The 25,300-nt window shown below is 38.5% G+C and overlaps 2 protein-coding genes across 2 annotated transcripts; both read right to left on the bottom strand.

Annotated features, from left to right (window-relative positions):
- Positions 1 to 1,578: 1,578 nt before the first annotated feature.
- Positions 1,579 to 19,012, bottom strand: nfybb (nuclear transcription factor Y, beta b). Its single transcript, XM_057329587.1, has 7 exons — positions 18,902 to 19,012; positions 17,612 to 17,705; positions 17,402 to 17,535; positions 17,048 to 17,245; positions 16,759 to 16,837; positions 2,455 to 2,534; positions 1,579 to 2,332 (listed from the first exon to the last, which is right to left on the bottom strand). Exons 2-7 carry the CDS (start codon positions 17,703 to 17,705, stop codon positions 2,300 to 2,302), a joined length of 618 nt encoding a protein of 205 aa, XP_057185570.1. The 5' UTR covers positions 18,902 to 19,012; the 3' UTR covers positions 1,579 to 2,299.
- Positions 19,013 to 20,011: 999 nt separating this feature from the next.
- slc41a2a (solute carrier family 41 member 2a) lies at positions 20,012 to 24,914 on the bottom strand. Its single transcript, XM_057329512.1, is given in 12 exon segments — positions 20,012 to 20,413; positions 20,416 to 20,560; positions 20,695 to 20,843; positions 20,995 to 21,126; positions 21,225 to 21,304; positions 21,396 to 21,543; positions 22,081 to 22,227; positions 22,659 to 22,803; positions 22,896 to 22,967; positions 23,356 to 23,463; positions 23,544 to 23,985; positions 24,804 to 24,914. Coding segments are annotated over 11 exon segments (1,539 nt in total). The 5' UTR covers positions 23,880 to 23,985; positions 24,804 to 24,914; the 3' UTR covers positions 20,012 to 20,336.
- Between the last annotated feature and the right edge of the window lie 386 nt (positions 24,915 to 25,300).

The following is a 25,300-nucleotide window of genomic DNA, read 5'->3' on the forward strand; positions in this document are numbered from 1 at the left end:
AGATGAGGCAGAATCATGACAGACTCCCCCACAGGAAGATGTCCAGACACAGGTAATTATAGTCTTTAAACCAAACTACCTAGGATTTTCCATTCAAATAACAAATATTAAAACCATGTTAATAAAACACACTGGTACATTTTTGGTTAATGTAAATTTTGCATTACATACTAAATTTTGCATTCTGCATTACATACTAAACGCTAATAGACATGACTTTTGTACACATTAATGACCCTATCATTTATTGCCCACCCTGTGCTGTCAGTGTTTATGGGTTTTTTATTCATGGCCTTTTTATAAATCTTTGTCTACTGAATTAGTGATGTTTTAATTCTATCTTGTGTTATGGTATATGTTTGGGCCATTTTCTCTACGACACATCATGCGCCACCCCACCTGTCAGGAATGGTAAGGGGAAGAACCCAAGCGCAGGCAGGCAGTGAAGGGGTTAACACGAGATAAATATATTTATTTTAAACAATAAACAAAAGTACAAAACAAAACACCCACGAGGGGGTAAAACGGTAGAGAGGGTAACAAGAACATAAACTGACTAGACTAAACTGACAACTTAAAACAATACTAGACAACCAAAAAACAACGAACACTAACTAGACTTACTTTAAAGATCACGAACTGGAACAAGAACACAAGCAAGAGTATAAACAGGAAACCGCAGGAGGTAACAAAACATGGCACTTCACTAGACACCATAAACACATGCACATCACACATACGTAATACACTAGCACAGGACAAAGAAACATGAGGGTAAATATAGGAACACAAATGAGGGATAACGACATGGGGCAGGTGTGGTACATTAAACACTTAGGGAAGGATAACGAGGAAACGAGATGGCGGGAAACAGAGATGAGACACTGGAGAGAACGTATATTATTGTCAAAAGGACAATAATATGTTTCTCTCCACACATAACCAAAGGCTTTGCCATGGCTCTGCTACAGGACCAAGAAAAACATGAATAAGGAAGCAGAGCCATGACACCACCTCTCCAGCACAGCCCTGACACCCCCATTTAACAAAGCAAAAGTACCCCATAATGTCTTATTCTGCTGGCCAGGACAGCTCCTTTGATGCTATTCATTCAAAGAAATGTAAATATCTCTAATGTTTGTGATAATGACTGTCTAGACGTTTATAGCATCACACGGCAGATAAAGGATTTTTGAGGTGATTATTTAGTCAGATATGGTGACCCATACCCGAAATGTGACCTCTGCATTTAACCCATCCAGAGAGTAGTGAACACACACACAGCAAGTGGTGAACACACGTACACCCGGAAATTTAAATATCTCTAATGTTTGTGATAACGACTATGTCTAGACGTTTATAGCATCACACAGCAGATAAAGGATTTTTGTGGTGATTATTTAGGTTCTGAAATTGACATTTAACTTTTAAACATTTAAAAATAAGATTAGACATGTTTAACTTCTGTTTTACAAACATCCCCAACCAAGCAAAATGTGTATGTTTGTTTTACATTTTTTTATAAATATGATATGCAAAACCGTATACAGATTTATCCTGCACTGTAGTCTAAAGAGATGATTATTACTAAAGATTTATTAAATGCAAACATCATAGGAGGTAAAACACATAAAAGAAAAATATACACAAGTTCATAATGAATCTGGGCCATAGCCCAATTATCATGTCTATTGGCAAATTTCATTGTAATATTTTGCATAGGGAAAATAAAACTTGTTTTTATGACTTGTCTTTTGACTGATCAAATCACATTGCTTTGAAATTGTTCCTTCTGTTGAGTTGAGTTTAATACAAATTCATGAAAACAAAAACAACTGTACAGAAGATATGAATTATTTACAAAAACCCCAATCACATTTTAAGCGTTAACATCAACTGAAAATACACATGCAACCTGACATTTGTATCTATAAAAAAAAAGAAGCAACCCACTCATTCCATTAAATGCGGGAAGATTCACGTGTTCTGTTTTTATTGCTTGAATAGTGAGATGAATTACCCCTTAAAACCCCTTTAACCCTAATGCATAAAACTCCAAATGCATGACGAAAACAAAAAGTAACATCCAACAAAACTAGTCACTTAAAATGAAAATGAGTCTTCGCAGACCACACATAGCTGGCATAACAGGCTAAACTTTGACCCTCAAAGAGCACAAGAAATGGGTTCACAGAAGTACTGATGAACAGCCCCAACCATTCATGACCTTCACTTGTGTGTGGAAGCATGGAGGTTTCATTTTTGAGGATAAGTGTTGGTTTCTTTACGCAGTGCATATTCAAGAGAACTGAAGCTGCTGAACACCGGGGATCTGTAACATAAAACACAAAGTCTTTTTAACAACAACCCTTACCCTTTCAGGTTATTTTTATTAAAATGTTTGCTTTTAATTTATTCACTAGGTGAGCATCTTTTACTGAGGACTATTCTTACCTGCTGATAAGAAGTCGTGTAAACCATCACATTTTGTTGCTGTCCGTCAGCTGTTATAATCCCTGCAGGTAGTTGATTTGCTTCAAGGAAAAAATATTACATTTCATTAATTCAATCCAAAATGCCAAAGTTATGGATCCAGATTATGACATTTGAGAACAGGTTCAATTGTCCCATTAATATAATGACTCTCTGGCTGCATCCGAAATGGCATACTCAATGAGTTTGTACTTAATTTCAGTAAGTACGTACTTAACGTGGGCTAAATGGGTACGTACTGTTTTGCCTGAATGGGTGTAGTATGAATGCGACTGGGCGTTGTCCACCATATTGACGTGATCATGTGACGTAATTCTTCTTTTCCTTTTTAACGACGGGTGGCAACATACGTTTGAGGTGCATATCCGCCACCTACTGTACTGGAGTGTTGGCCAGAGATTAGCCATGTGATGTAATGACAAGCACAACAATTTAAGTTATAAGAGACAGGTTGCGTCAATTACCTTACCTACTATATGGTTTGTACAAGTAAACAACACATGAAACAAAGCTTTTAATTTTCTTCATGTACAGCACATTCAGAGCTTTTTATTTTCATGTATTTGCCTTTTTATCTTGTAGGTCTATATGCTTTTGATAAAAGTAAAAAATTAAAAGCAATACAGAAGCTTTGTGATTTTACGATGTGTTTTCTCAGTTAAATTTCAGCAATAACAGGCCCATTCACACTTCCCATTGTGAAGAATGATTATGTCAATGGAATGTTCTTTTTGTAACAGAAAAATGCTGTAAACTGCTGCTAATTATTCTTTTGTCTGTATTCTGCCTATTGGTTGATGTGTCTAACGCATATACACCCATGTTGCTCTAATATACATTCCATTGTAGTATTAAAAACAACCTGAGAAAATATCTTCTATGATTTTTTTATGTGCCAAGTACGTTTTAACATGGACGTTATCCAAATGTTATCCGACCACGTTCTCGTTTTACTTTCACTTTCTCCTCATCTGTTCTTTTCTTTCCTTGTCCATAAAACTACACCATTTTTTACACATCTCTTAATTTTTCGTTTGGATAAATAAGTAATTTAATTTTAGTTATTAATTGGTTTAGGACTTATTTGTGTTTTGTAATTATTAGTTTATGAAAGGTGATTAGAAATCCGTTAAAACCACCTGATTAAAATGATCTTTAGTCATATCTGCGAGTTAAAAAACAATTTAAGCAATATATAATATTGTAAAGGGCATATATACATATAAAACATAAACGTAAATAAACTGCTGAAAATAAGCTCAATATTAATGCTTCGTATTTCAATTCTATGAATTAAAACTATGCACAATATAAAACACACTTTTATGAATACCTACGATTCGGACATGCTACTCTGTTCAAGTACTGTTTTCTCCTACTAAATAGTAGGTAAGTAGGCATATTCGGACGCAACATTAGTTTACGCACGTCCAAATCTCGCGAGCAATAATCCACCACCCGGGTATTTCACGCCTACTCATTTATGAATACTGACGTTCGGACATACTATTCGTTTGCCTACGCTTTTTGCCTACTATATAGTAAGGAAAGTAAGTATGCCATTTCGGATGCAGCCTCTGTCTGTGCCGATGGAGAGGATCAGAGATGACGTATTTTTGTGGGCTGACCTGGAAGTAAGTGCCGCGCTGGTTCCCTCGACCGAAAGCCTATGCATTTTTCCCGTAGACTTTTGGACGATCGCAAAAAATAAGCTCCATGATCAACAAAGGTTTATGATGTTTACACGTTTTGTCCATCAAGATAATCTTTACAAATTTACACAGTGTGGGAAATATTATTCAGAATATGAGTATGAAGTAATTACTATATAATCAATAAGTGAATTTCATTAATAATCATTGCATTGTGTTTGTTTAAATGTGTTTGCTGTGTTGCTCAGTGAAAATTTCTGTCGAATATTAGACTGTTTGTAACAGAAAAACAGGAAACTAGCTTAACCGCAGAAGAGGAACTAACTGTGTGTACGTGCAGAATCATCACAGCTCGTTTTGACGAGTCTAACCAACTAACACACACACAGAGTTATGAATTAATCCATTGCATATGTTTTAAGTACAATCATGAGTTTTGATGTGTCTTATTGAATCATAGGATTAAGAAACAATGCTGCATAATTAAAAGCATTAGATGATTGAGTTTTTTACTGAAAGTATTTTTACATGTTGTTTTGCGATATGAAACTGTCTCTAGACGACACTTCCTCTTTATTAGCAGCTGACCACGCGTTGCAAAACATGTGTTGCATAGATGTTTTGCAGATATGCATGGTGATTGGTGCAGCACTCCTTACAAGGCAGGGGAGGAGTCAGAAGATGGAACGACGTCACATACTGTATAAATATGCATGTCAGGAAATGATCTGGGTTGTTGTTGTTGTTGGCTTTTTGGAGGTCGTCTGACAACCCAAAGCTTTGTTACAACTTTTCACATCTGATAATAAAACCTTATATTACTTTTGAGCAAATTGTCTCTTCAAATTTCTGAACATGCAGGACTGCCTTTAAAGTCCAACAATTGGTGACCCGTGACGTGATTTTTGAACAGACATCAGCACATTTGCAAGTGAGGGAACAGAACGGATCCGGTTCAACACACAGGTCGACCTTAAACAAACAGAGGTAAGCAGAAGCCTGTTTAATCGAAATTCTGCTTTTGAATATACTCAAATTGTTGTGTTGAACTAGATGAACATTCTGTAAGAAAGAAGTTACTGGTAAAATACGTAAAACACAGGTTTTAAATAAATCAGATGTGAAAAGACTCTGCAGTCATAAAAAACTGGATGTTGACGTGCGTAGTAGAATGTTGGGTTGGAGCCCGTCGATTCTGAATAAAGTACAATTGGTGGTAAGCCTCATTGATAACGTAAATTCTGCGAGCCTCATTAAATAACACGTAATTCTCGGGTTGGAGCCCTCGATTGAAACGGTAATTCTCGTAGAGGCCTTGAAAAGACCAGTAAATCTGCGGGTTGGAGTCCTTCTGAGTCGGCGACTCAGTAAAGGATATTCCGAAATTTTGTGTAAACTGTAAGAGTTGAACTGTAATACTGTGAAAGCGATTGAAAAAAAGTGTCACAATGTCTCGTTGATGACTGAGAGTTTTATAAGTGAATAATTTCAGGAAAATTAGGTGACCCAGCCTATATATAACATGTGGGAATACTAAGGCTGTAAAGATTGTTGAAACTCGAAGTACAATTGTGTGTAAAATGGCTGAATTTCAAAAAGAATGTGATGGATACGGGTGTCAGCCAGTAGTTGCTGCAGTGGCAAAAGGTTAAACGATATGTTAGTTAGCACAGACTGAGACCAGCAAGGATAAGAAACAGAGACAGAAAGAGATTAGATCAAATGTGGATAGCGTTGATGTGATGATATTGGATGGGATGCAGAAGAAGGAGAAAATGTGTCCCTATGCGACCGAAAGTTAGAGAATGGAAAAGAAAGCACATATAAGTTACGTGAGACATGTTGAAGAGAAAGCATAAGTTAAGTGGTATAATGACAGGGAAACACAAGCAGTGAAGAAAATTAAAAAAGAACATTGAAGGATGGACTAGAGTGGCTTAACAGACTACGCACTCAGCATCCAGAATACAGATGGAGAGAAGAGGTGAACATGCTCAGTAGTAGAAAGATACATGAAGAAAACAGGAAGCATTCAGACTAACCCATACAGCTCCTCCCCTTCAGAAACACATACCTTCAATATATCCTTCATTAAGCCATCCTCCGTCCATATGAGCCGTCCCACCAGCAGATGGTGGTAGAGATAAACAGTGGAGAAGTAGATGTAGACTCTAACAGGAGTTACAACCAGATACAGGCTTTGGAACAGAATTTGACACCTGGTATCAGTAGTAAGGAAGGATGTGGATGACACATTCATAGGCCAGAGAAGCCATAGAAGTGTGGAAAACACCCAGAATAGTCAGAAGGCGAACTCGACTGATGAGGAGGGGAACGATGATGAGAGTGAGGAAGAGGATAAGAGTAAGGAACCATACGTACGACACAGCAACCAAAACATACATCAACACCCCGCTGTCTTAACGAACAGGAGAATCAATGTAAGGTGCGAAATTACAGGGGACATGATTGTCGATGGACCAATAGCAATAGATTGAGAAGCAAATCGGGTCCATGGGAAAGGGAGTTTGTTTTATATGGTCCAGGTAATCAAATAATGGCACCTCAGATACAGGCACCATTGATGCAGAGACCAGGTGGGAATCTTCAGTACCAGCCCTGGTCACATAGTGATATGACAGCATATAGTGAGTAAACTGCCACCTCATTACTTCTGGGGGCAGCAGATGGCTGAGTAAATTAACACCTACTGTCATGGCTTGATTTGGCTTTGGGTGACTTGAGATGCCTGTTAGGACAAATACTGACAGCCTCACAAATTTGCAGGGAATTTGGAGGTGAAGTTCTGCACTACTGGACGCAAATGAGACTCTATTTCAAGGGTAAGCACGATGTTGGCGAGACATTAGACGCGTTATATCCTGTACCACCAACTGTGATACCAAACATTAAATTCCGTCATTAAGCCAGGTGAGACTGGAGCAGCCTATTATTTCCGTTGTGCTGCTGAATGGGAACAAATGGTTGAAGAAAATAGTCTAATTAATCCGGTAACAAGAGACATATTCAGAACAGCAGTCATGACAGGAGCTCCAAATGGAGTTAAACAATCCATGGAGAATAACCCAGACATTCCAGTTGCAACTAATGAAGTATGGGAAAGACATTTAGTGCACCACACTGATAGGGCTGTAGAGAGGGTCAGCAAAGAAGAAGAAGAATTAGAAAAGGTCAAAACACAACTGTTGAAATTACAATTAGAGAAGGCTAAGAGTGAGGGAACAACAAAAAAGACCAAACAAATGTCACAACAAGCAACTAATGCACCCCAACCCATAGACCCATACCAAGGCCCACCTTACAGTGGTTCTCCCTTTGGAGGACCCAAATACCAACATCCATTTAACAACCAACGTTATGCCCAAGGCCACAATCGTAGGCAGGGACCCCCTTGGAGAGGAAATGGCCAAAGACAGGGACGCCAAGGGAGAGGGGGGCAGAACGGGAATCAGTGCTTTGGGTGTGGCAGAAATGGACATTGGTTCAGAGATTGTCCAGAACACCAATCACAGCCACAAGGTCAATATAACGGTCCACCTGCGGGGGGATGGGGTCCTCATAGAGGTGGTTCCGGTGGTCTTGGCGGGGGACCACAAACCCCACACAACCCGGGGCAACGCCTCTCGTCACCCTCCAACCTACAGGTGCCTGTGCACCCAACATGGGGCCCGGAGGGTGGGGCGGAGGAATGTTGAAGGGGCCCACAGAGAACTACCATGAGAGGATTGGCTGAACCTCTCATGGAAATAGTGGTAAACCAAACACCACTAAAAGCTCTGGTCGATACTGGAGCTACTTACTCCACTGTTACAAAAGGCACCATTGATACTAGTGATCTCACAAACCGTTCAGTTGGAGTAATAGGGTTCTCTGGTGTGGTACAAAAATGGCCTATGACAAAATTGTTAAAAGTACAAGTTAACAAACAAATATTGACACACTCATTCCTGTACTCCTGTAATGCACCCATCCCCCTTTTAGGAAGAGATTTATTGATCAAATTAGGAGCAAGTATCCTATGTTCACCAGAAGGGGTCATAGTTACATTTCCTGACGGTTCACAAACAAATTGTTCACTTTCAGGTCACACAACAGACAGTCAGTGGATGCTGACATCATGTGGTGAGTTGGAAGATGCAGATATCTATTGGGTTGAATTAGATCTCAGTGTAGCCCCAAACAGTGTAGTATCTAGGTATAATGAACATCGCCAATGGATCACAAACATAGACATTTTCCTACCACCAATTGACCCATTACACTGTACCTTATTTTATGATAGGAATGACACAACACAATATCAAGATCTTTTTCAGGACATTGAAGACAGCAAATGGGTGATCCAGGGATCTGGCATCATGGTAGGGAAAGAAGGAGTAGTCACACCTGTCAACTTAACTGAGGAACAAATAAAATGGTATGAAATGTCTGACACAGCTGTACCACACATTTCTTTGGCATTACATCCAAATCATGAAGCTAGGGAGCTAGGCAACATGACTAAGAGACTATTAGCAACAACAGACTGGGAACCCACAGAGAGAAGGGGTATCCTTTATTCTGAGACACAGAAAGCATATTGGGTCCAGGACCCAACAGAAGACACAGGAATTTTAACACACAAACAGATTTCCAGATGTCATGGCAGGGAAAGAACTGATGCTGAGGAAGCACAGAACATGATAGATTCATTACCAAATGATTTATGGTCTCAGGGACCAACAGATGTAGGATTTTGTAACATTAAACCTGTAAGTTTCAGCATAAAAACCAATTCACCCATTTGGGTCCCACAGTATCATAACAAACCAGAGGCAGAACAAGGTGTAGCCACCACTGTCGCTGGACTAATGGAAAGGGGAGTTATAACACCCTATATTTCAGATTGGAACACACCAATTTTTCCTGTGCCAAAACCAGGAACTAACAAGTACAGATTGGTACATGATCTAAGAAATATCAATTCCATTGTGGCAACACCCACAATGACTGTGCCAAACCCATATATTTCATTATCTACCTTGACACCAGCACATCAATGGTTCACATGCATTGATTTGGCAAATGCATTCTTTTGTATTCCAATTGCAGAGGAGTGCAAAGCATGTTTGGCTTTTACATACAGGGGGCGCCAGTATTCCTATAACAGATTACCTCAGGGATTTATTCTATCCCCAGGAATTTTTAATCATGTTTTGAAACAACAGCTACAGGACTGTAGCTTACCTGAAAACTGTGTCATGATCATGTATGTTGATGACCTATTGCTGGCTGCCACAACAGAAAAGGCATGCTTGGAAGCCACCAGACTTGTGTTACTTCAGTTGCATAAGTCTGGGTTTAAGGTAAGCAAGGACAAACTGCAGGTTTGCAGACCTTGTGTTACATTTTTGGGTCGACTGATCACGGCACAGGGTTCAACTTTGACAGGAACACAAAGACAGGGTATACTGAGCCATCCCAAGCCAACCACAGTGAAAGACATGTTGTCATTTCTAGGTTTGACAGGATTCAGTAGACATTACATTCCCATGTATGTTTCACTAACCTTGCCTTTAAGACAATTGATCAAGGAACATGGCATGAAAAATCTGAGAGCAGAACTTCAGTGGACACCAGAGGCTGAACGGACGTTCATTGACCTTAAGACACAATTAGCTCATGCAGTGCACCTGAGCTGTGCTAATTATGAGTTACCATTTTTCCTGGATACCTCTGAGTCAGGATCCAGTGCACACGGTGTCCTATTCCAAAAAGACCAGGGTAGGAGAAAAGTTCTGATGTATGCCAGTGTACTTTTAGACTGTGTGGAGCAGAGACAACCTCTTTGTTCTAGGTTCGCAGCAGGCCTGGCTAAGGTAGTACACAAGACTTCACACATTGTTATGGGTCATCCATTAACAATCCTGACAACACATTCCATCATGTCTTTTGTAAATTCATCATCATTCACGTTTTCTCCTTTGCGACAAAGACGCATTGCCAAGATTCTGACCAGTCCAAATCTAACATACACACATGAAGGCATAAACATGGCTGATCTGATGACTGAAGGCCAACCACATGATTGTGCACCCATCACTGAGAAAGCATCTAAAATCAGGGAAGATTTGTCAGCTGTTCCATTGACTAGCCCACCACCAGTTAGAACACTTTTCACAGATGGTTGTTGTTTCAGAGCAGAAGATGGTAGCCTGAAAGCAGCATATGCAGTAGTGGAACAGGTAGGGAGTTCATTAGTGACCAGAGAATCTGAATTGTTGACAGGAAAACAGTCAGCACAGAGAGCAGAGATGATTGCAGTAACCAGAGCCTTGTACTATGCTGGTGAGACCCGTGTGAACATATATTCCGATTCAGCATATGTTGTAACAGCTGTCCACGTGGAAATGCCCTTATGGCAAAGATGTGGGTTCACCACATCTACAGGTCGACCAATTACGCATGCATGTGAAGCCAGAGACCTTTTAGAGGCTCTGATGATACCCAAAGAGGTAGCAGTTATTAAATGTCCAGGACATTCCAAAAATGATTCCCATATCACTGATGGAAACAATGCAGCTGATCTAGCTGCCAAAACTGCGGCTGGCTATGTTGCCAATCAGCAGGTGGTGAGATCAGACGGAGCTTGTACTGATCTTTTGCCAAGATTCACTAGAGAATATCTGATAAAGGAACAACAGATATCTGCCCCTGAAGAACAATCAGTTTGGTCACAGCATGGAGGCATCTGTGCTAGTGATGGTCTATGGCAAGCACCAGATGGACGTCCGGCATTGCCTGTGTCACTGTCCGGCTCAATGTTAACTCAAGCTCATGGTCTCAGCCATGTCAATGATAAACAGATGATGCGTGTTCTTGAACATTGGTGGCATCCATTTTTGCAATCAATGGTGTCAGGTCACGTGACAAGTTGTTCTATCTGTCAGGAACATAATGTGAAACCCAGTATCAAACCAAAGAAAGGTTCATTTCCTTTGACATCAGGCCCAGGGGAGGAGATTGTGATTGATTTCACAGACATGATCACAAAAGTACATGGTAAACGCTATGTTTTGGTGATTGTTGATTATTTCACTGGTTGGCCAGAAGCATATCCTGTCGGCCGAGAGGATAGTACGGCTGTGATCAAGTGTTTAATCAATCAATACATACCACATTACGGATTCCCTCGCCGTATCAGATCTGACAATGCCACCCATTTTAAAAATGAACATTTGAAAATTGTTGAACAGGCTCTAGGCCTCACACATGCGTATGGTGTAGTTTACCATGCCGCTAGCCAAGGTAAGGTTGAACGTTTGAACCTGACGATTAAACTCAAATTGGCTAAAATCTGTGCACAGACTAAAATGAACTGGTTGTCAGCTTTACCCATTGCTCTCATGTCTATTTGTTCTTCTGTCAACAGGATCTCAAGCTTTACACCTTTTGAATTACTTACAGGTCGTCAATTTCCAGGACCAACCACGGCGTTGAGAGAGGACACAGTGCAGCCATTGTCACATACTGTGTATTTTGATAAACTAACAGCTCTGATTCGAACCTTTTCCCATCAGGTAACTCCTGTACCAGCGCAACCCGAGGAACTGCCATCACCAGTCACAACAGACTGGGTCAGGATCAGAAAATTCAGCAGAAACTGGAATGAACCACGGTGGTCTCAATCTATACGTGTGACAGCTCGCACCTCACATTGTGTGCAACTCCAAGGCAAAGGAGACACTTGGTTCCATTTAACATCCTGTGTAGCTTGTGACCCCCTTCTAGGTCTCTTGCTGACACTGGTTTGGACCTGAGGACTCAGGTCCAAGAGAGGGAGGATACACAGAGTGCGAACGGTAACACAGACACTGAAATTGCTATTGAACAACACCAACAGCTCCAAATTATACACAAAACAGGTGACATTTTCACAAGTCCATACACAGAACCATTAGCTCACTGTGTAAGTGCTGATTGTGCATACGGGGCAGGTATTGCAAAACAGTTCAAGGAGAAATTTGGAGTGGAAAAAGTAAGGTGTCAAAATAAAAAACCGGGTGAGTGTGCAGTAACCCGGGAAAGAGACAGCACTGTGTTTCACCTAATAACCAAAGAACAATGTACTGATTTACCAACATATGACTGTTTCACAGATAGCCTAAAACACATGAGAGATTGGTGTGTGGCTTATAGAGTAAGAAGTGTCTCAGTACCCCGGCTGGGGTGTGGCATAGATAAACTAGACTTCAAGAAAGTACAAAAGATTCTGTGTGAAGTGTTCACGGACGTGGACATACAAATAACCATTTATTCCTTATAATTAAGTTTTCATTATTGTGTGATTTTGAGTGTTTTTCAATGTTTTTCAATTTTCAGGTTTAATAGTGTATTTTTAAGAAGTGTTTTCTTACAGGTTTTAAGGTATTAAGTTTTTAAGAAGTGTTGATTTTGTAAAGATAACAAGATATTACTAGAGAGGGTGAATATAACAGCAACAAAATGAAACTGTGGGAAAATTGGAAGTTGTTGTGTGTTAGGGATAATTGCAGGGACCATCGTAGGGATAATTTTTGGAATACAAAAAAGTAAGGAAGGTAATAGCACCACACCGCGAACTATACATAGAAGGTCAATAACATCAACAGACAAGTGCTTACTGAAATATGGAGGAATAGAGATAGAATACACAAAAGGGAGTAGCACATCATATACATTTGATTTAGGATTTTGTGTGACCTCTTTCGAGGTCAAGAGAGGGAATTGTGGGAATATTTTTTCAGATAAAAGTATGATTTAATATCAATATAATCAATAAGTGTTTTCTTTCATGTTTCATTAAGCTGTGTGTTTTGGTCATGTGCTTTCTATTTTACTAGTGGAAAGTTACTGGGGCAAACAGAAGAGACAGGAAAGTGGGGGTTGGAGACCATAAATTATCTAAATAACACACACACACACACACAAGCAGTCACACACAACACAACAGCAACACAATAGAAATGTTATGAATCAATCCACTGATATGTTCTTAAGTATAATCATGAGTTGTGATGTGTTTTAATGAATCATAGGATTAAGAAACAACGCTGACATAATTAAAGTATTAGATGATTGAGTGTTCTTTTTACTGAAAAGTATTTTTACATGTTGTCGTATGTCGCATCAAGAAACTGTCTCAGAGGAGACACTTCCCCAAATTACGAAAGAGTTTGCTAAGAACATGTTTCTCAACTAGATGACACGTGATGTTGAAGAAGATGTTATTCAGGATAAGAAAGGACAGGTCGTATAAGTAGTGATTGGTGAAAGAGCGAGCAGCCCCACATCCTAAAGGGAGAGGAGGAGTCACCCGAAGATAGACAGCGACGTCACATACTGTAATAAATATGAGTGTCTTTGAAATGATTGGGTTGTTGGCTTGTGGCTTTTGGGAGAGATCGTCTGACAACCCAAAGCTTTGTTACGTCCTTTTCACATCTGATAATAAACTTATATATCTTTTGGAGCAAATGTCTCTTGCAAATTTCTTGAACATGCAGGACTGCCTAAAAAGTCCAACAATACATAATATTTCAGTAAGTACGTACTTAACGAGGGCTAAATGGGTACGTACTGTTTTGCCTGAATGGGTGTAGTATGAATGCGACTGGGCGTTGTCCACCATATTGACGTGATCATGTGACGTAATTCTTCTTTTCCTTTTTAACGATGGGTGGCAACATACGTTTGAGGTGCATATCCGCCACCTACTGTACTGGAGTGTTGGCCAGAGATTAGCCATGTGATGTAATGACAAGCACAACAACTTAAGTTATAAGAGACAGGTTGCGTCAATTACCTTACCTACTATATGGTTTGTACAAGTAAACAACACATGAAACAAAGCTTTTAATTTTCTTCATGTACAGCACATTCAGAGCTTTTTATTTTCATGTATTTGCCTTTTTATCTTGTAGGTCTATATGCTTTTGATAAAAGTAAAAAATTAAAAGCAATACAGAAGCTTTGTGATTTTACGATGTGTTTTCTCAGTTAAATTTCAGCAATAACAGGCCCATTCACACTTCCCATTGTGAAGAATGATTATGTCAATGGAATGTTCTTTTTGTAACAGAAAAATGCTGTAAACTGCTGCTAATTATTCTTTTGTCTGTATTCTGCCTATTGGTTGATGTGTCTAACGCATATACACCCATGTTGCTCTAATATACATTCCATTGTAGTATTAAAAACAACCTGAGAAAATATCTTCTATGATTTTTGTATGTGCCAAGTACGTTTTAACATGGACGTTATCCAAATGTTATCCGACCACGTTCTTGTTTTACTTTCACTTTCTCCTCATCTGTTCTTTTCTTTCCTTGTCCATAAAACTACACCATTTTTTACACATCTCTTAATTTTTCATTTGGATAAATAAGTAATTTAATTTTAGTTATTAATTGGTTTAGGACTTATTTGTGTTTTGTAATTATTAGTTTATGAAAGGTGATTAGAAAGTTGAATTGCGCCAAAGTGTATCCGTTAAAACCACCTGATTAAAATGATCTTTAGTCATATCTGCGAGTTAAAAAACAATTTAAGCAATATATAATATTGTAAAGGGCATATATACATATAAAACATAAACGTAAATAAACTGCTGAAAATAAGCTCAATATTAATGCTTCGTATTTCAATTCTATGAATTAAAACTATGCACAATATAAAACACACTTTTATGAATACCTACGATTCGGACATGCTACTCTGTTCAAGTACTGTTTTCTCCTACTAAATAGTAGGTAAGTAGGCATATTCGGACGCAACATTAGTTTACGCACGTCCAAATCTCGCGAGCAATAATCCACCACCCGGGTATTTCACGCCTACTCATTTATGAATACTGACGTTCGGACATACTATTCGTTTGCCTACGCTTTTTGCCTACTATATAGTAAGGAAAGGAAGTATGCCATTTCGGATGCAGCCTCTGTCTGTGCCGATGGAGAGGATCAGAGATGACGTATTTTTGTGGGCTGACCTGGAAGTAAGTGCCGCGCTGGTTCCCTCGACCGAAAGCCTATGCATTTTTCCCGTAGACTTTTGGACGATCGCAAAAAATAAGCTCCATGATCAACAAAGGTTTATGATGTTTACACGTTTTGTCCATCAAGATAATCTTTACAAATTTACACAGCATTAGTTACTTTTGAAGCCAAATACAATCGGCAGGAGTAAAAAGCTAACACGATGCTATAAACAGACTACACTTAAGGTCGCTCGATATCAACATCACCACCACCAAGCCTACGACAACTCTTTCAAACTTTATTAAAGAGGTCATATGGCGCGAACATATGTTTTTCTGTGTTTTTGGTGTGTTATAAGTTGCCCATGCATGTATTAGACACGTAAAATTGCTAAAATTAAAGTGTCGGAACAAAAGATGCATTCTATCTAAAAGCGAATGCTCACCCAGACCGAGGCCTGAAACGCCTCGTGTGACCACACCCCCACAAATCTACGTCAGTTCGTGGTATGATTTGACTAAAACCGCCCAAATGTATATGCAAGGTGGGCGTACCTGTCAGTACAATTGCTTTGGAACCTGATGTTCCAAATATGGTAAGAGGCGATACATTTCCCTCACACTCTTGCAGTATTCGACCGCTCGACCTGATTTTGCCAAGTGGTTGATGTCCTCAGGACAACATATTTTGTTGACCTAAGGACAACATTTTTATTAAAAAAACCTAAACCCACACCAAACCCCAACCCTAACCATAACTTACCCCTAAAATAAGAGGGAAATGATAAGTGAAAAACAATGGTCAAGAAGCACCTAATCCTGGTTGGAAGATTAAACTTAAAATAAACTGTAAACTTATTTCTGAAATCTGATTGGTTGATTTAAATGTTGTCCCAGGGTCAACATGATGTTGTCCTAAGCATATCAACCACTTGGAAAAAACAGGAGAGCCTATTCGACCAATCACTACGCACTGGTTAATTGGCCAATCATAGCACACCTTGCTTTTCAGAGCGATAAACTTTGTTAAAAATCCGCGTGTTTCAGAGAGGCGGAGCAAAGAGGAGATACAAACATGCACGGTATGTGGAAAATACAGCGTTTTTGAACCTTAAATCATGCATAGACATTGCATTACATCTAAAACAAACGATATTTTTCGTTTTAGCTGTGTCATATGACCCCTTTAAAAACGTGTTCCCTGGTAAGTAATTACTCTGTGAATGAATCCGCATCTACTTTTAAGAGATTTGTGCCCATGTTGCATTATTTGTGAGCTTTATATGCGTCCCTGCCAAAGGAAGTAGTCGCTCTTAGCAACTTGTTAGCAACCGCCATTTTTAAGATACAATAAGGCTTTAAAAAAATCACAAGCAGGTTATAATTGGTGTGTTTTATGTCATAGAACAAAACGTGAAAATATTTAGAGTTTTTGTTTACCACAGACCTTATTTCGGGCGATTTACCAAAAACCCATTCAAAAAACCCATAGACTTTGGAACAATGGAACTGGAAGTCCTAAAATGCTAACTCGCCTCTGGGGTTTTGCATACAGAAATACGTCATCTTTGAGCCTCCCTATAATGAATGACTTACTGAAAGTGTCATCTGCAAGCTCCTCCCCCATGCCTTCAGATACAGTTACAGCACTTATCCCTTTCTCTCCTTTCATGGCCTGCATGAGAATAATGAATCCATGTCAATCAAATGTGCTGAACCCAAAAAAGTCAACACGTAAATGTTTGTTATAATAAAAAATGGATGGTAGATTTTTATTAGTATCTGAGTAATGAAGCGAAACATATTACACCCCAGTCCCTGATCTCCACATTAAGTCTCAGGTAAAAGCTAATGTTGACGTGTAATATAATGTCAGTAACAATACCTCTCTGAACTTCTGCAGGTAGTGTTTAAGAGGTTCCACATACATATCAAAGCCCAGCGTGGACATGGCAAACAGGATGTCTTCCCCGTTTATGGTCTTGCGCTTCTCCTGATGGCACCTCTCTCTGGCTTCTGAAGTGATAAAACTGATGAACTCGCTAACACACTCCTGAACACATTCCTTGGCATCCTTGGCTATCTTTGGAGTGGGAGGAAAACATGCTAAATTGTGTTAATTTCCATAAGAGCAACGTATTACCTTCAAATAATGAGAGCTGCACTGTATGTCTGACATAAGTATTCCAAAAAATTATGCAATGTTTTACTTTCCCAAACTGCTTTAAAAATTACTCACTTTTCCAGTTTGGGGAACTGCATTCTTCATGATTCGGGCGACTTTGGCAATGGGGAGAAAGATGTCTTGTTCCCTAAAGTTATCTTTGCTTCCATTCCCATCATCATGGTCATTGAGTCCCTCTTCACCCTCATCTTAAAATGAAATTAATTCAAATACATTAATCTCTGTGAATAAATCCAGCCTAATAACTGCAAACCGATCACTTACCATCTTGAGCTTGGAGAACAAAGTGTCCACCAGTCATATATTCTCCTGTTATGCCAAGCTGGGAGGCATCTGTGGTTGAACCGTCTCCGTCCATCTGCAACAAAAACAAAATTGTACTAAAGCTGAAAACACAAAATGCATATTACATCATACGTATGAAGTATATGAGGGCCATAACACCAGGTTGTTTGCAGTGTTAACCTAGTAAATTATCTTCATAGACAGCATTTTTGATCAATCATTCAATAGCAAAGTATACTACTGGGGCAGCACAGGTTTTAGGACACAGCCCTTTTGTCTTCCATTTATGTACCATTGTTCAGATACTTAGAAAAAGGAGCTGTGGCTGGGACAAGACTTGGCCTAAACAGTATTTTATTTACACATTTTATTTATAATTATCATATCAAGAATACTTTTATTACACATAAACACATTACATTTACCATTTTGAAAACTAAAACAAAACTGACACCGTAATCTACCATTATGTGACGGTTTCAGCGGCAACAACATACACAAACGTTATGTGGCCCAAACTTAACTTCCGGTGGACCTTCGCAAAGAATCAATTACTAACTTGAGTATTGTTAAATTCATTTTATACAATTATTATACAATAAAACATTAATATTAATTCAATTAATATAAATTAAATATCACATAAATACTTATAACCAAACACAGACCGAAAGTTAACTTCCGGTCAGCGCATGCGTCCGATTAAACCGTCTAACTTAACGTGTATTTTTAAAGTTCATTACACATGGTAGCCAGGCTGTTTGGGTTAGATTTAAGAAAAACCTATTTATATATACACTGTATACTGTAGTGACATGCATGATTACGTTATATACAGATATATTTTGTCAATATGTTGTTAACACACCACACTGGTTAATATAACAATGATGAGGTAAACAATTAATTTAGCGATCATGCTAGCCATATGGTAGAAACGGTTAAACACGTTAAATAAAACTAACTACATATCCTCTACATATATTTGATAAACTAAGACGAAGGATGTGTTATTATTATTCGTGAATGTATAAAACCCCACAGGAAGGTCATAAGAGGGACAAGTAAAAGCGTGAACGCTCGTAGTAAACAAAGGGGCCACGCGCCCTGTTGTACAGTTTATTGTCACATCGACGAGCTGCTTAACGTTTCCCGCGCTTAATTTCTCATTACCCCCGCCAACTAATAATAAAAGAGTCGCGCGCGGAGATTTCCATTCGATGTAACGCAATATGGGTTAACAATCATTGGCCGGAGCCGCACACTAACCTGCGATGAAGCCCTGGTTGGTTCTTGTCTCTGTTCGGCCGTTTGGTTGGACAGAAAATGGCTGCGGGAGAGCCAGTCCCTGCGCAGGGCTGAACAGAGCTGAGGAGGAGGCTCACTGAACCACCAAGTGGCCGCATGTTGTTGTTATTTTCAAGATCGATGTCAAAGCCACCTTTTGGTTGTTGTGGGTATAACACCGCAATGCAATGCTTGTATAAAATACAAATCATTTGTGTAAAGCAAAATAGTGACATTGTTCCCGCCAAAATGCAATTGTAATTATAATGCAATTGTAATAAAGTATTGATAATGCAACCTTTCCTCCCCCAAACATAATTATAAAACATATCTTCTACAGTAAATGACTTTTCTTTGCACAGTCACTGTTACTTGTGATGTAAAAGCCTCAAATCTGAAACATGCTGTTTAAATGCTTAGGCCTAACATACTGGCTAAGAAATTGGAAACAAATCTAAACACAGTTGGGAAGAAAAGCAATGCTTTTTCTTAAACTTTCTAACACATAATATGCTGTCTATAGACCACTTTGCAAGAAGTAAACACTGGTCCAGAAGCAATTATTTTTTATTTATTATTAGTATTTTTATCTTACATATGTAATTAAATCTTAAAGATATTTGTTTAACATTTTAAATCGGTTATATTCTGTTGGTTGCATTTTGTTCAATCGTTTGAATGTTAATCATAAATTCACAGCCAACCAGCCAATGGTGATACAAAATGGAAGAAAACAAGACAAAAATCTTGATTATTTTAGTATTATTTTGTTAAACAAATGGTTTTGATGGCATACAGTAAACGTATCTGTGATCATTTATGATAGTTTGTAGCCTACATTTTCTACACCAGATACTTTTTAGAAACCATTTTAGCAAACCTTTATCATTTTAGCAAACCTTTATTAACCAAGCAAGCAAAAAAGTCACTTTGGATAAATGGGTCTGCTAAATTCCTGAATGTAAACGCAATCATTAGTTAAAGTTTAAGATTTTGAGAGCTACTATGTTTTAATGTTGCCAAATACACATTATGATTCACATTTTGTATTAGGACCACATAAAGAATCAAGATGTTGATCCAAATTGAAAATTGTTCTCAATCCTGCACGATTTTTTATTGCAGAGATGCAATGTGATATGTAAATAAAGTGTCAATGCAAAGCACCTTTGAGACATTCGCTCAGTTAACATAATAATGGAATCACACAACAGCACTTCTTTTTCTAATAGAAACAGTCACATGACATGGAAGTACAAAATAATGTATTGATGCATGATACAGGCAGCATATATTGTGAAGTCATCTGGATAAGTGGATTTTTGTTCACTTCATGTATTTTAAATAAAGCTGTCCACAGATATTCAATTAGATGTGCTGAGAAATGCCAGAAATGTCCCCAGTACATTAAGTGCTTTCATAAATTAGATTCCACCCTTTCAGAACACAGATAGTGTCCGTTGTCACCCATATCAACAGTTATGTCACCAATGACATGATATAAAAACACAGTGCCAGAAAGGCAGTGCCCAGCAGATCTCCCAGAGCTGTCAGATAAGGGATGGAGAAGCTATCAGGGTCCCTGCCGAACTTCCACAAGCAGTGAACCATCACATCAGCGATGCACAGCAGTAAGAAAACCTAAAATAAAATCAGGAAAAGGATATTTAATAATAATTAATAATAACTAAATGTACAATTTGCGGTATGGCTCATGTTTATTATAGTTAAGAATTTGTAATCATGAAAAATATCACAGTGATACTGTCACTTACCTGTGTAAAAGCTGCTACCAAATAGAGTGATATGAAGACAGGAGTGGGCGGATTCTCACTCCCTTCTATTAAGTAAATAGTGTAGATAAAAACCAGATGACCTGGGATGGTCAATGCAAGCAGCACCTGTGCCGATCTTCCATTCGGGCCTGCCAGCAACACAGTAAAAGCGATTAGATGAGAATACATATTCATTTCCTTATTTCTGTATGAAATATGCATGAATGAATGCACTTTTAATGCTCATTTGACATTCTGCTCTACATATTTCCAAATCGAGGTAAGCAAGAACATTTTCACCTTTGGCACAAAAGCTGCGACTGGGCCAGTAACATCCTTTTGAATCTTCTGGTGGCTCACCCAGAGTACATTGAAAATGCAGATATGTAGCTATTCGACTAGCCTGGATGGAAACCAGATTACCACCAACACCTTAAGGGTTAACATTGGAAAGTGCACAAACAAGTGAAACAAGTAGTTTTCACAATAAACCCCAACCTAAGTGTTTTAGAATGTTTTATCGGACCCACCATTTATTACAGGTGTGTAAACCACAATACTCCCAAGGTTTGGATCGGCGATGGTTTTGTCCAGAATCAGTCCACCAAGACTGCAAATACAAAGAAGAGGTACTCTCACAATTGTCTGTAGCTTGTATCAATAGTTATATATGTACCAAGTGAGGTAAAGTTTAGTTTTACCTGCTGATCACAAGAGCTGTTATGATTGGCTCCCAGCCGGTAAGCAGCAGCTTGCGACTCTCAGGGTGACGAAATGAAATAATCACCCACAGTGGCGTCAGACACAAGAATATGACACACACCAAGTAGGAAATGTATGGATAAGGGTCTACAAACAAGTAAAGTTAGAAAATAAATAAGACAAATAAAAACAACTGGAAAAGAAATTTAGTGTCATGTAGTGTAGTGGTGAAGTTGCGAATCGCAACCAACGGCTCATTCCACCCCTCCCTTTTGAAGTACTATGGTGGCGGACACAGGACTAAGATGTGGACATTTTTTCGCTTCTGTGCTGAAGGAGATAACGTATTTACAAAACACGCTCTGTAGAGCAGTTTGTCCGTTTAGGGCTACTGTAGAAACAACATGACCAATTCCATGTAAGGGGACCGCTGGGTATGTAGATAGAAATAGCTCATTCTAAGGTCATAAAAACATAACGCTTCATTATGTAAGGTCTTTATACACCTCTGAAGACATAGTTATGTATATTATATTGCATTTCTATCAATAGATCCTCCAAAAAATTACACACTGGACCTTTAAAAGACCTAACAAGAAGCGTAAACCATCCATAACACATTAAATCTCCAAATCTGGAACAAGTTTTTTAAAGGTTAAGAATGGTAACATTTGCTCTTCTCACCCATGCAGTAATAAAAGCCTTGACCGATGATGGCAAGAAGTCCCAATGTGATAAGGTCTCCAAAACTGGCTGCGAGGGGCGTGGCTATATTGTCTGGGTTGATGCCCACCTTTTTTGAGCCAACAATCACCCCGACCATTATGATCCCTAGAAACAGTTTGTGTATTATATTTACGACATGCATTTGAATATATGGTATTTGGTTTCAATTTATTTCCTACAAATCAAATTTGTAATAGTAATTGTGATGCTTTTCTATAGTACACACATGTATTAAAACACCAAGTTGCTTAAACCTGGTTTGCTTTTCAAAGCTCATGCTAAACACGATAATATGAGGTATTTGACCTGAGGATATTAGATCTATTTTCAGCCCATGCATTCACACACATGGAAAATGAGTTTGCACGCTCAGATCACAAGTCATGAGTTATTCGAATGAGAACAATCCCATGATCAATGTAGCCACAATGATGAAAAAAACCTAATTTAATGCAGAAAAGTATTCATAATCACATCTTTTTACATATTAAAGCGTCCATTTAGGTATATAAGACTTCACTGGGTTGGATGCAAACCTTGCAAAAATGATGCCATGAATGCAGTCACTACACTGCAACAGCAAAGCAATGCTACGTGTTTCACGAGAAGCTCCTCTTGAAGGATCCATCCAAGACCTGAAGCTAGCAGCGCAGCTAAGAAGCCCAGAACAGTAGCTTGAAGCTGTCACAAGAAAAGAAAGCAAATAACTGCACAGAAACTACAGAACCGAACAACCAACAAAGGAGTAAAAAGACCCAAAAGTCTGAATTAACCTGCTTGAGGGCAAGATTTCCAACGATGAGGTTCCACTTCTCACTTGAAGATGTCATTCTGCCAACATTCACCTGCAATAGTTAGTTGGGGAGTATAATAAGGGAATATAATTTCAACAGTGTAAAAATAAACTTCTATTGACTTGTTGCGTCTAAATTTTTCAATTGACTCAGGAGGAAGGCATATAGTATGCAAAAGCAACATTTAATGCATAAAAAGTATATTATTTGATTTTTGACCAGCATATATCGGGTTAAACTGGCTTAGACGCACCTAATAGACAAACCAGGGGTATTACTAGGTTTAGAAGTGATAAGCCATTTATCTCTTCCAACCTCAGCAATGCCCCTTCAATGTAACGTCATGGCTGAAACATGTTCAAATGCACCCCACCAAAATGACTTCCTTGGTCAACCAGCTTCACAAGGTAACCAACATAAGCAACATCTGTATGTTTACCGCAGTGGACAATCTTGACGCCAGAGTCATCTCCAGGTTCCCCTTTAGACCAAGCAGAGGTGGGACCAGAATGAAGATCTCCATCACGTTTAGAAAAATGTCCCAATGCTGTCTCACCAAGACAAAGAACATTCGTTGATATTGAATTCATTCCGAATCTACCCAAACCCATCATCTCCCATACATACCTGCACAAGTTCCAGTAACGTGCCTGCCATCACTGTTCCAAAGCCCGCTAGGAGGAACGGAAACAAAATCTGTAGCACCATCACCCGGACCGATTCGCTTGGCATCTCCTGACGAATCTCCACTTGTTCATCTTGTATCAGGGATCCAGAGGTTGATGATGTCCCGTAACCTGCATTGGGCACTAGAGGATCTAAGTCTGAAAACTCTGTGTTTGTGTTACTGCAGATAGAACGGGTGAAGCAGGGTCTGTCGGCCTCTGGACTGGGCATAAACGGATGCCCATCTTTTGGCGGGTCAGTTGAGCCCACCTGCTGTGCTTCATTGACAGATCCCATTTAACCTTGTCAAATATTTATACACAGATGTGAGTATGACTGAGTATCATTGTAGTCAAGTCACTTGTTCTTTTTCAATGTTTGAGTTTATTGCTTGGCATTTCACCTGATAGAAGAGGAGAAACAATGTCACCAACATGAAAGTAAATGTAAAATGAAGTTAAGTTGTGAAATGTATAACTCAAACCAGTAAACTACTAGCAAATATTTTTCTTACCATTTAAATGTATAGTATCACATCAGTTTTTAATTTTATAGGATTTTTTTATGTATAGCCTGTTATAGACAGCAGTTATTTGTATTACTTGTGAATTCTCATTTAATTGAGATTCAATGAACGCATGGTATTGTAAACTATTAAGTTCAAAGATCAAAATAATATTAAAATCTACATCAAATCAGCATAAAACAGTACTTGTTGACATTAAAATTAATACTTTTCTCTACAAGGCTTGAATACAATTTGATTAAATAATACAAAAATGGACAAAGAATATTGTATAAAGGTATCCACACTAAAGGAATGTTAAGTTAGAAACACACACACACACACATATATAAATAAAAGTATAAAACTAGTTTATGAATTTATGAAGACAGTTTTTATGAATTTATGAAATACCAGTCAATTTATCTAAACTACAAAGCGACTATGCCAGCATTAATAGTTAAACAACTGTTATATTTATAAAAAACAGAGCAGTGTAATGTCAAAGCAGAATGCCATTAACATTTACTCTACACTTATCTATTGGTCTAAAATACATATCACATTCAAAGATTCAAATAAATTGAGAAATGGCAAATGTACCAAAATATCGTGATATTATTTTTTTAAACAAAGTAGTCTTTTGTCTGTTTTTGACTATTAACTTTACTTTTCCAGTTGTTCTAAAGAGACGTTTCACGAAAAACACACCTTACCCCTTAAGCACAGCTATGAAAGCAAGTGTGAAGCATGTAGAGGCTGAGCACTTTTATAACTCCCGTCCACTGAGCTCTCTCTGTACACGCTGCTGCTGAAGTATCACAGACTCACACAGTAGGCTACTGTGACACTACTGTTGTGTTTGTGCTAAAATACGCCCCATCAACTAATTAATTCCACACGCATAGTATGTTAGGAAAAATCAAAGGGAACATTGAAATAGGGTCGCAGCGGTAGTTATGAATTTGCCATTCCTACCCCTGCAGATCGGCAAGTAATGTTGCATTTATTTTGTACAAGAAAACAGTTGACCTGTTGTGAGGTTGTCTGTTGTATGTCGCCATCTTTTGGACAGAGCGAGTAAGTTGCACTGCACAAAACTTTGTCAACAATTACTTCATTTTGTAATTAAAACAGCATTCAATAGACTTTATTTAGTTTTGCTTTTAAACACTGTAAGGTCAGAAATTGGAATTACTTTTATAGTAAAGTG

Source organism: Triplophysa rosa, linkage group LG3 (genome assembly GCF_024868665.1).
Source record: "Triplophysa rosa linkage group LG3, Trosa_1v2, whole genome shotgun sequence".
In the NCBI taxonomy this organism is placed as follows: domain Eukaryota; kingdom Metazoa; phylum Chordata; class Actinopteri; order Cypriniformes; family Nemacheilidae; genus Triplophysa; species Triplophysa rosa.

Bases quoted from the DNA above. Each gene is read 5' to 3' on its own strand.
- nfybb (XM_057329587.1), bottom strand. From the start codon at position 17,705: ATGGACGGAGACGGTTCAACCACAGATGCCTCCCAGCTTGGCATAACA. The intron at 16,838-17,047 runs GTATTGTTACTG...ATTCTCATGCAG, and splicing joins ACCTGCAGAAGTTCAGAGAG to GCCATGAAAGGAGAGAAAGG. The intron at 2,535-16,758 runs GTAAGTCATTCA...TTTTCCTTGAAG, and splicing joins GCTTGCAGATGACACTTTCA to CAAATCAACTACCTGCAGGG.